Raw genomic sequence first — 12,122 nt, forward strand, 5'->3', positions numbered from 1 at the left:
GGCTTGAAAGTTATCATTATTGTTATTGCTAGTTATAATAATAAAGTTTATATTGCTACCCATCAATAAATATTCATTGGGCAACATACAAGAAAATGGGTCAGGTTGGTGCATCCATTCATTATGGAGGTGAAGCAATTCTAATAGCAATGTATCAGTTTTGTGATGGACCTCTAGAGACCAAAAACCCAAAACAAAACCCTATGCCAAAGATCAGGTATAAAAGACAGTGTGCCAGCAGGAGGAAGAGGAGTTGACTTGCGATGTCACACACCCACACCTGCCTGTCCACATTGCGACGGCGGGCACACACAAGGTGGCACCGCTGCATTACAGTCCAAATCCTGAACCAAGTTAGGCAATTTTGGCAAATTCAGATGTTGACTGGATTCAGTAGGGATAATATCCAATCACCTAGGTCAGGTCAATCCACCTGAAGTGATCTGGAGCTGTTGAAAGATGTTGGGTGGGGGGTTAGAAGGAAAGGCAGGAGGCAACGTCTGCAAAGAGCAGCATGGAACTGTTTACAAAACGGCTTTCAAACAGCCCCCACTGTAGTTTTGCTGCAATTATCTGGCTTGCTAGTTCATTCCCTGCAGGGAGCATACTAGTGAAGCAGACCTCAGCAGGACCAGGATGAGATGGAGGGGTGGGGATGAGGCTGCACAGCCTAGTTCTTATCTAGGCAGCAACTGAATGGGAGAAGGGGAGGGAAGAGACAGTGCACTAATGATCTGCCTGCAGAGGACAGGAGATTAGAGTGGGGAGCCAGCCCACTATTGCACAGTGTGCCTTTAAGTAATAGCCACAGTAAGACTCAGAGCAGATTCAGGAATAATGTTAAGAATTAAGCCCAATGTTGGCCAGTGCCAGTTGTGAGAGTGGTTTGGGATCGAGTGGAACCCAGGCAAGCTCAGCAATGCCCACAAAACACCACATTTCTGGAATTCTGCTGGGCTCTGCTGGTGGAGATATCACCCTGTTTGCCCACATGTTTGGTGGCCAGCAGGAGGATGGTTGAGCTGGCAGACGTGAGCAGAGCGGTGGCATGGGAAGGTTCAGATTGCCTCCCCTAATCATTCATTTCCAGTGGTTCCACTCCCGTTTTCTCTCAAAATAACAAAATAATAAGTGTACTTGCTCTCAAAATACTTTTTTTTTTAAAAGTAGTTTGTTAAGGTTTTGAGATGAGAACTTCATTAGAATATATGGGAAGTGCCAAAGTCAGTTCCAGGCTAAATAACAATCCACACATTAATTCAGAAGATGTAAACAAGGCCAGTTTGTATTAGAATTAGCACAGATAGAATCCCTCAAGTCTCCCTACTTAAATGCATTAGACGGTCTTGAAGCTTGTCCATATGAACACGGCGAGCTTCAAAAGCTGAAATTATGTTAAAAGTTGAGCAGAGCACGCCCTGAAAATTTTCAGCTTGAAGCATTCATAGTGCTGTGAATCATTTACGAAACAGGTGCCATGGATGTTTACAAAAACACAGGTCTACAAAAGTGCAACAAAACAACAACATAGTGTTAGAAGAAAATCTAACAGCAAATCCACTGTTTATGTTGAGCTTAAGATTTGGCAAATGCTTCTCACTAATTAAAGACAATTAAATTTAGTGTTTACGGGAAATAGAAGCATTTTAAGGTTCAGAATGACTTGTGGGACAAAATAGAGGCCATCTTGATGGAAATGAAAAGAATATGCAACCTATATTTGTAATTATTATTTGAAAGGGACATAAGCAACTTTTAAGACATTAAAATTGTTTTATAATTTGTGTAGGGAGGAAAAACTATGCAGAATATCATACAGATATAGAGGTGTCCTAATCAGACTCAATGCCCTAATCAAAGTAGACTCAGTCCCAGTGCTTTTTTTCTAAAAAAAAATGTTTAGGGGTACTCTCATTTTGACTCAGGAAAATCACCATTCTATAGTTCAAATAGGGGAAAATAAATACAGTAAATGGACAAAAGTACAAAGATTCACAAAATGTTTAGGGGTATGTGTACCCCTGCGCCCCCCCCCAGAAAACACACACTGAGTAGACCTATTGAAATTAATGGCCCTAGCTTAGCCACGTTCATTTACTTCAGTGGGTCTACTTTGAGTAAAACTGAGTTGAATACCACCCGATGGTGAAATTGACTTTATCCATTGCTTTCTGCTGGTGGTTTAACCAATTAACAAGGCATATTAAGTGTTCATGTCCAGTCTGCATGTTCCCCACAGGCATCTGTCTGGCCACTGTGACAACAGGATGCTGGTCTAGATGGGCCATTGGCCTGATCCAGCAGGCTCTTCTTATGTTCATGTGGTCTTCAAAGGCATACTTCTACTTTAACCAAAAAAGTGAGTTGCTTCCTTTTTAGCTACCTCCTGTCTAGCTTCCTGAAATAGTAAGGCAATGAACAAAACCAAAACAAGTGAACAAACTATTAATAAACTGCTTAATTTTGCCACACTCTCCTAAATATTTCACATTGTTCAACAAAGAATAGAGAAGCTGAAGAGCTCTAATTGGAGGGAATTACTTTGGTTCTCTGTGCGAAAAGGACTAATTGATTTAATTCCTCTTCCTGGAAATGTACATGCAACTGTTCATTAATTTAGAAGTTCATATAATCCTCTCAGTCCAAACTAGAAATTCCTTTCCTGATAGGATTCCTGCAGCAGTTCCAATGTTTGTTCCTGAGCCATGTTCATTGAAGGCCAATTTTCTTGAAGAAGGATGACAGCCTGATATCACATGTGGTTAGGGACAAAGACAGGTCAAAAGTCTACCCCAAACGCAGATTGCATTAGCACCAGTGAGGAGGATGGGGAATGGTGTGCACAATCCTAAAAGGTAAAGGTACCCCTGCCCGTACGGGCCAGTCTTGCCAGACTCTAGGGTTGTGCGCTCATCTCACTCTATAGGCTGGGAGCCAGCGCTGTCCGCAGACACTTCCGGGTCACCCAAACGCAGATTGCATTAGCACCAGTGAGGAGGATGGGGAATGGTGTGCACAATCCTATTTAAGGCACAATCCTATTAAGGTGTGCACAATCCTATTATATACTGGAAATTACACACATTGGGTGGAATGGGACATGTGAAAAATGTGCTATCTCTATTCCCTGTTCCCCAAGCTCTCTGCAAGTTCAAGGGTGCAAGATTGGCACCAAGGGTTGACATAATCAGGTACTTGCCAACAGTAGGCCCCACTAACAAGACCTCCGTAGACCAACTCCACCTCTTGCCCACTGCAACTTGTTTGTCCACCAGCCTTTCACTGTGGCCCTGATAATGGTGGTGATAAGGAGTAGTAGATGCCACTGCCTGCTTGATCATTGGCCTGGTGGTAGCAACGATGAGGAAGAAGAAGAGCATCTGCTGAAGATGGTGATGAAGAGGTTGACTCACTAAGAGAGAGAGGCCCTTGGAGGATGTCTTGCCCAAGGGCCTTACAAAACCTGGAACTGACAATGGCTGTCAGATGTTGGGATCTTCCTTCTACATGTGTAGGCTTCCCACATGATGTAGAGCCCAGATTTTCCAGGGTTCTTGATCACACAAAAGCGTCTGAGTACAGAAGGCTTCATTGCTTCATGCCGGTTGTGAGGACCCTTTGCTGCTGAGCTACATCTCCCATTATTTCAGCTTTTTGAACATGCTTGCTGAGGGTGCTGAGAGTTGTAGTTCAGCAATGTATGGAGGGTCAAAAGTTACCCACACCTGATTCAGACAGTCAGCCTCAAATTCCTGGAAGGTGAGGGGAATGGGCACAAGGGGGTAGAGTTAATATGCTTGACCCTGTGTTCCTCCTTGCATGTGGCATTTTACAAGAACGCCTGGATAAGGCTATGATGGTAATTAAAGACCAGAAATCACAGCATGGTCTGTCATTTGTAATGTGGCATCTTTTGTGGGAATCTCTCTCATTTTTAGTGAGGAAGATTAACTAACCAATGAAGTCAAACAAGCTGCAGTTCTTCATCCCACAGGTGAGCAGAACCCCTGAGAATCGTGGGCTTGCCTCTGACAGTTTTATTGGACTCGAACACCTTCTTTGTGCATCTTTTAAAGTACCCTTAAGTTGGCATTCAAACTGGATGCAATGGAAATGGATGGGGAGAGGAACACCAGACTCCTAGTGTGTGTAATGTTGAATGTGTGAAGCAGAGTGCATCCACAACCTTGTTTATCAAATGCTCCCCTTCCTTTCATCCTACTCCCCTCCCCTTGCACTTGCATCATATCCAGGTTGAAGGCATGTTTGTTAAGTCTTTAATGCTCTTGGGCAACCAACACTCTGCAATAAATGCCAAGAAAGAAGAAATGCAGCTAATGTAATTTATACTATCAACATAGGGGTACTCACTTACAGACTTTTGATTTTATACACACATTTTATGCCAACTCTATCTAAAAGTTTGGCCACAGATGGGGAAGGATTTGGGATGGGGGGGCAGCCCACATTTTCTTTTCTGTCCTTTGTATGTAATAACATCAGTGATTCTTTCAGAAGGATCAGAGAATGTACCAAATGGAAGCACTATAATTAGTTTTATCGCACCTAACGCCTTCTCCCGAACACATGTAGAATATAGTCCCCTGATGTTATGGTGCTATTTCATTCCCTATGATCAAAAGATCTGTGTGACTCTTATATGTATTTGTGTCTTTATGGCACTGAAATGAGAGCCTCTTTCAGAGTTCAAAGTGCTTTTTAATGCACAAAGACCAGGTGAGGGTAAAAAATAGAGGCCTTCAAAAATCCAAGGAAGTGTCAAAGACTAATGGCATTTTATATCATTTGAGAAGTAAGGGATGAAGGTTAATGCTTAGAACATGTGAACCAAAGGGAATGTTTGAGGGTCATGAGGCCCAGAGGGAAATGGAATAAATGCACAGAGAAGGCTGCTAAACCATGCCATGCACTAACATTTTTTAACTCCTAATATCATATAGGAAAACAAGTGCCCTTCTACCAAGAAATGTTTTATAATTGCACCAGGTATTTAATGTATTTCTAGCTGTTCAGAACAAATAAGAAACTATACATCTGGGGTGCATTTTTCCATCTTGGTAGATATACCTGAACACAGAACAAATAATAGTCATGGTTTATTCCTCCCCCTGTAACTGAACTGAACTGAATTGCCCATTAAAAGGAGAGGATAGGGATACTGAAAATAGGAAGGACTGTGAAGTTGTTCACATTCAGTGTTGATTAAGTGTGAGAATAAGCATGGTTACTGTTGTTGTTTTGTTGCTTCTAATGATTTTACTGTTTGTATTGCTGTATGTTTTTTAAGTTGTACTTTAGTTTCATGTGCTTTGAAATTTTGTAAACCACCCTGAAAATTTTATTGAGGTCTGGGTGTAAAGCAAACAGATCAATCAAGAAACTACTCCCCCTTCCACACACATTTTGTCAACCTGGAGCATCATGTTTGCACAGTCTGTTAGCATTTTCTTTTTCTTGAATATTTGCATCTCGAATGGGAAGCTGGTTTGTGAAAGTCACTGCTGAGTACACTGTGAAATATTCAGACAGTTCTGTCCTTGGAATGTGTAGCTGCTGAACAGAATGTTGCAAATGCAACATAACCAAACCAGAATTGTTTTTTTAAATAGAGAAGTGATGGGTAATAGAAAGCATAATGGAAAGCAAAAATCCAATGCTGTACAGTGGAACCTTAGGTTAAGAACTTAATTCGTTCTGGAGGTCCATTCTTAACCTGAAACTGTTCTTAACCTAAGGTATTATTTCTGGGTTAGCGGAGTCTGTAACCTGAAGCGTCTGTAACCTGAAGCACCTGTAACCTGAGGTACCACTGTATTACTCAGCAGCTAGCCAGGTCTAACTTTTAACTCAGTGGTGGGTTGCTATATCCTTTGATAAGGAACTTGCTTCTACCCCAAGTTAGGGTTTTTGGAACTAATGCCATGGGAAAAAAATATCAGTGTACCAAAAGGTCAGGAAGGCTGTTGTGCTAGAATTTTGATGTCTTCATTTTTCTTTTCATGCACAGAGATATTTTATCTTGGAGACCCATTCAGATGAGCAACCCTCTTTCCAAGTATCCTGAGATGGAATAGCCCTGTGAGGATTGTACCATGGACCCTTCCTGAACATTTAAATCAGGTATTAGTGTTTTAGCACAGCAGAAAAGAACAATCTTTTTTTAAAAAAGAGCATTAGGCAGCCAGAAATACATAAACCACAGCTCTATATGCTTTAGATTTAATCCATTCTCCTTGTCTCCTCCTGACCTTTTCCTTCTCTTGCCAAGTAGGTTGCTTAAACTCATTGGGGAAGGTCATGCAAACTGATTTTCAGTTCTGCACATCTTGATAGATAGTATTCGAAGTCTCAGTAGTTTTCCTTTACTGTAAACCAATCACTGAGATTTTGTTTTTTTCAGTACTGTATAATGTTCATTAGGAAAGAACTTGGCTTGGATACTAATGGGCTCTAAAATTCTATGGCCTGTAAATGACTCATTAACAAATACCTAGAGAAACCAATCTTATTTGAAAGCAAATAAAATAAAACACTAAAAATCAGAAGCTTCTGCTAAAAGCTAAATGCAGGCTACTGATTAATCTCAAGCTGTTGTATTATGCAGGTATCCTCCCTTCTGACAGCAAACATCTTTTATCAATAGGAAGGTATTGATCACAGGTAGCAAAATGGATTAAGGCTGTGCCTCTGGCTACTCCATTCATGCATCCAGTGAGTGCAGAGAAAATTCTGATAGCTGTCATGTTTTTCTGCTGCAAACTTTGTGAATGAAGCAAACAGGAAACCAAGGAACTTTACTTGAACAGCGCAACTCTTACCATTGAACCCCATTTGCCATTTTAATACCCTTCATCCAGTTCAGAGAGATCCTTTCGAAGCTTTTCACAATCCCTGAACAATTTGTTGTTGTCAGTGGGACACCACCCTGCTCACCTCTATGAAACAAGTTTAAAAGCACCAGTCCCAATATAAATCATTTGGGGAGCCCACTTTTTATACCCCTACTTTGTGAGATTGGTCCATTAATTCATTCTCTCTGCTTCAGCCATTACTGATCCATTAGATGATCCATCCTCTTACCCCATGAATGCTAAGCTTACTCAGGAGTCTTTGGTGAAGAAGACAGTGCCTACTTCACCACTCCTATCCATGAGCTTTTTGTTCCTCTCAAAGAACTCTAAAAGATTAGAATGCTGTTCCTTCAGTACTTTTCTCCAGAGCTTCTGCCTTCCATACAAGCATATGGAAGAACTTTGGTTCCTAAAATCAGTGATTATCTGTAGTGTTAATACTATTTTGAGCTCTCGTTGTGTTTATTAGAGAGTCGTTAAGGTGTTGGAATAGGAGTTGGGAGGATTTGTGTTCAATTTCCAACTCAGCCATGATGCTCACTTTTAACCCAGCACAATATTTCAGCATAGCCTTTCCCATAGAGTTTTCATGAGGATAAAATAGATAGAAACATCTATTCTATGCTGAGCTCCCTGGAAGAGGGATTAGGATACAATAGGTATGGAAGATAGGGTTTAACAACCACTTTTTGCATTTGAACCCCAAATGCATTCGCCACCCCCCACTTCCTGGTCAAACCCTAACATAGGCTACTGGTCATATCTCACAGGCATTTATATCCTGGCAAACCATAACCTTAGCTCAAGTCAAAAGTCCATACCACATCCATTCTGGTTAAACCATAAGCATTTTGAGACCACAAAGTGATCAACTTTCAGATAATCTTCACCAAATGCAATTGGTCATTTAACTGTCTAATGAAAAAATGTATTTAAATTACACATTTAAGCCACACAAAGTGTTCACCTAAAAATAGGTTTTCTGGAAGGCATATAGTTTCTCAAAGTTCAATTCTGATACAAGTTTCAGTAATATGAAAATATCTCCTGATTTCGCAAAATGTCTAGAGAAATCTGTCTGTGAGCTCCCCATTTCTTGTGATGGAGAAACCTACACAGACCAGAAATTTTATAGTCCAGAATCACTGCAGAAATAAATTTTGGTTTTTTTTGTTTTTGTTTTTTACGGCAGAGAGTATTTTTGAACACATAGTTGGCTGTAATGTCTGAGTTATATGGCTTCATATTGTCTCACTTGGTTTTTTTAAAATAAAAAATACCCCAAATATTAGCCTGCACAGGAGCAGGCATGCCAGGAACAGGGTCACCTTCCCAGAGAGGTTCACCTGGTTTTTCCCTCTCTGATCATTCCAGCACCTTTTAATTCATCCAGGGTTTTAATTGTTTTAAGTTTTGGTTGTAAATTGTTTTATGTTGTCTCGTTGTTGTTGTTGTTGTCTTTTATTATTTATTGTTGATTTCTCTTATTCTTCCTTGCATTTTTATGTTGTTTTATTTAAAGCCACATGAAGAATATCTATTGATAGGTGGCTATACAAATAATAAATACATGCAAATAAATATAATATGTGCATGAGGCAGGCATGTGGATGTCTGCCCTCATCACATCTACTTTGCCCCCCAATTCTTGGAACTCTAATGTGGAGTGATAGTTTATAAGATTGGATCCTAAGTGCAATTAATTACAGAAATCTGACTGCAACAAATGGCACTTTCTTCCAAGTAAATTTAGTTACATTGAGGCTGCAAGTCTGCTGTTATGGTAACAGTAGTGAGAAGTGTGATACAATATTGCATATAACCAGGAAAGCCACCATAATCTGATGGACTTGATTTCCACTGCAAATATTCTAGTTCTGTAAAAATAGAACAACCCCAAACACACATGTATGTATGTATGTATGTATGTATGTATGTATGCATGCATGCATGCTTATTCTATTGTTCACTAGGTGTGGCATTAAGGCAGCTTCTGAAAATAACACAGGGGAAAACCCACACATGAAACAGCAACTAGTAACTGAATGAATGAATGAATGAATGACCTATTACTAAAAAGCATTTGAGATCTTCTAATACCATTTGAAAGAATGGGATGGACTTTGCCTGGGGCATGAAAGATAGTGCCAAGCAAGTATGTTAAGTGAGTTTTGTAATTAAGGTGCTGCTATCAAAAAGGCCCTATTAATCACCAAACCCCAGAAAGCAGATATGACCAGACAGGAGCCTCAGCATATCTTGAGTAATGGATAGCTTATGCTGGAGAAAACTGTCATTTTGATGCCCAGGTTCTATATGATTCTGTCTGATTTTTTTTTTCCCATCAGGAAAAGGTATTGTCAGAAGCTCAAAGTGAAAAATCTTGGACAAGATCCTGCTGCTGGGGTTGAGAATGAGGAATGCACCATTAAATTCACGCCCCAATGAAAACAAAGAACAGTCTCTGGACTTGGCTGGGCATCTGGTTATGCCTCTTATTTATTTCTGCAGCTCCTAACATCGAGGTTATTTGAGACACTATGCATGGGGTGGAAAAGCAAAAAAAAAAACTCTGCAAAAACAAAGAGAGAGGTTTGCAAATCCATATATACAGAAGTCAACAAAGAATTTATTTGCCTTTGTTTGATTCATTAGGGAACAGCTGGAGTTTCAGGTTTCTTTTCGCCACTTGTTGTCCTGGCCTGAATAACAAAGAAATCAAATGGTAAACATTTGATGAGCCATGCCCTATCTTTATGATTTGATTTCTTTGGACAACAGGTGAGGAAAAGAAGCTCAAAGAGGGTGCTTATATATGTGTATATATATTTGTATATCTCTTAGAGAGAGAGAGACAGAAAGAAAAACAGCATTTACAAGGTGAACAATCATCCATAAATGAAAATCTCTCTGTACTGAAATGGAGAAATGGTTGTAGTATTGGCTCCCATAATGATGATTAATTTGATATTTAGATACATTTAGACAAGTCCCGGGGAGGATTTAATTAGGCATATCACTAGTCCTGCTAATTTATTTTTAATCTCAAAATTGTATGTAAGGCTTGCCCAGTTTCTTCCCTGAGGATTCCTCTGGATGTAACTTCCAAGAACATTTCCCTTCAAGTCAACAAGAGTGTCTTAGCAGGATGCAAACTTTATTAGTACAAAGACACTTAGTTGTTTCACATAGCGGCCCATGGGTGCATTAAGGCCTACTAAATCCAGAGTTCAATGAGCTCCCTTGGATGACCAAGTTGTTTATTCACTATTTTTGGGTTTGCCACCCTTCTGATTTGGTTCTTACTAGCAAAAGCATTGGTCCACTAGCCTGATGATCATTGCTAAGGTGTGGAAGACAGGCAGTTCTTACAGAATGATTTATTAGCTTCCCACCTCAAAATTTACCCTAGCAGAAATGTTAGAGACAAGTCCTCTAACTGGAAACAAATAAATCCAGACATTTTAAGCCTAAATACAAACAAAAACCAGTGTGGTGTATTGGAGACAGAGTGTCAGACAGGAACTGAGGGGACCTGGCTTCCCATTCATCTGTGAAGCTCACGGGATGGCCTTGGGCTAATCAGATCCTTCTTCCTCACTTACCTCACAAGGCAGTTATGAAGAGCAGATTGGAAGCAGGACTCATATGTTCTTTTGAGAAGTTTGGAGAATGGATAGATTTACAATAGGCAATGAATCAATAAATAAAATGCCTAACCTCCATCCTTTAAACACCTATAGCAGGGATGGCAAAACTGTAGCCCTACAAATGTTGTTGGGTGCCAGTTCCCATCAGCCTCAGCCAGGGATGATTGTCCCAGCTTCTCCACCCCTGAGTGAAAAGATTGGTGGGTGTTTGCAAACTGCAGGACAAAACACTGTTGAGAGGTATTACTAGCCTTCTGATGCTTTATGTGTCAGAAATGTATTGCTGAGAAGAGATTTCACCATTCACTCTTGTCTTACCTTCACATCTTTAACATTCATCCTTGTCCCTTCCTTCCCAACAAAGATGTCATCGATGTCGACAAGAATGTATCTATCCAAGGACAATGTAAGCCTCTTCCCTGACAGGAAGGAGATGGCATCTATAAAAATGAGTTTGTGCAGCCAAAAGTTCAAATTGTTTCCAAAAAGAACTCTTTGAATCCCATCATGAAGTCCCAGGTCCTGAATCACTGTGGCATAGAGAGAAGCCTTAGGCAGCGATACTGGGAATGGTTTGGAAGCTTGAAATTCTGTTAAAAGCACTGGTTGATAAGTGGAGTGATTATATTGGAAAATGGTCCAGTCTTCACCAGGTAATGGGCCTTTCTCAACCCTTGGGGCTTTGGTAATGTGAAGCAGAGGAGACTGGGGGTTTACTAAGCAGTTTTGCAGAGCGGCATTATTGTAGAGATGTAATGGAAATCCTTTGAGTTTAGTGCTCAACAAGCTGTTCTCATTGGCTTTATGAAAACCAATTATGCTAACACTGTATTCCACACAGTATTTTTCCAGGAGTTCTCTATTCCATGAATCCATGGAGGTGTACTTCAAAATATTTTCATAGATTACAAGGATGTATTTCCCTTTGCCATTGTCTGCCAGTGGAGGAAGGTCCCCTTTTCCTGATGCAATCACCATCTGAAACTGAAACCGACTTGACTCCAGAATGGCTATGATGTCTTGGCCGAGCTGAGAGTACTGGCTCTCCACAAAGAGCAGCACGGTCGGGTCAGTCCTAGATGGATCGATGGGCTTCACCGTTTTAAGCTCCATTGACCTGTATGGCAAGAGTTTAAGATCCTCACACTCCGCCCCTCCTGTGGTATCAATGAGGGCTATTTCCTGCTTGTGACCTGTATACAAGTAATAAGCAGAAATGACTATGCTCACTAAGCAGAAAGTGGCTAAGAGAACGACCAATGTTCGAAAACTTCTACGAAGCTTCACAATAAGATTCATGTTTTTTGCAGCACTTTATGTTTGTTCATTTAGTTACTAAAAAAACACAATTGGCTTCTTCCTTCTAAAGTGCCATTATAAACAGACCAAGTGATGGTGTCAGTACCACTCTCCAAACGTTCATGTGACCATTGCAATGCATTTATAAGGGGGGTGTTCAAAACTATGAAACTCTGAGAGCTGGAAGTCCAAAGAGTTGGAAATCTATACTGGAAGCCGTCTTCTCTGAAAGCGCCAGTTGCCAATAATCAATGGAGAAGACAATTAACATTATCTGCAACAAAGTGAGAAATTAGAGTAG

General features: G+C 40.4%; 1 protein-coding gene across 3 annotated transcripts in view; it reads right to left on the reverse strand.

Moving 5' to 3' along the window:
- Nucleotides 1–12,122, reverse strand: part of NDST4 (N-deacetylase and N-sulfotransferase 4) — a 133,381-nt gene that overhangs the window by 91,149 nt on the left and 30,110 nt on the right. For 2 of the 3 annotated variants that reach the window (XM_028743691.2, XM_028743692.2), the window contains one exon: nucleotides 10,841–12,095. The exons of the other annotated variant lie outside the window; for it this stretch is intronic. In XM_028743691.2, coding sequence (XP_028599524.2) covers nucleotides 10,841–11,821 — 981 coding nt within the window. In that variant the 5' untranslated portion in view covers nucleotides 11,822–12,095. The remainder of the gene's footprint in view (nucleotides 1–10,840; nucleotides 12,096–12,122) is intronic. 3 annotated transcript variants of the gene reach the window in all.

This window comes from Podarcis muralis, chromosome 9, assembly GCF_964188315.1.
Source record: "Podarcis muralis chromosome 9, rPodMur119.hap1.1, whole genome shotgun sequence".
NCBI classification, from domain to species: domain Eukaryota; kingdom Metazoa; phylum Chordata; class Lepidosauria; order Squamata; family Lacertidae; genus Podarcis; species Podarcis muralis.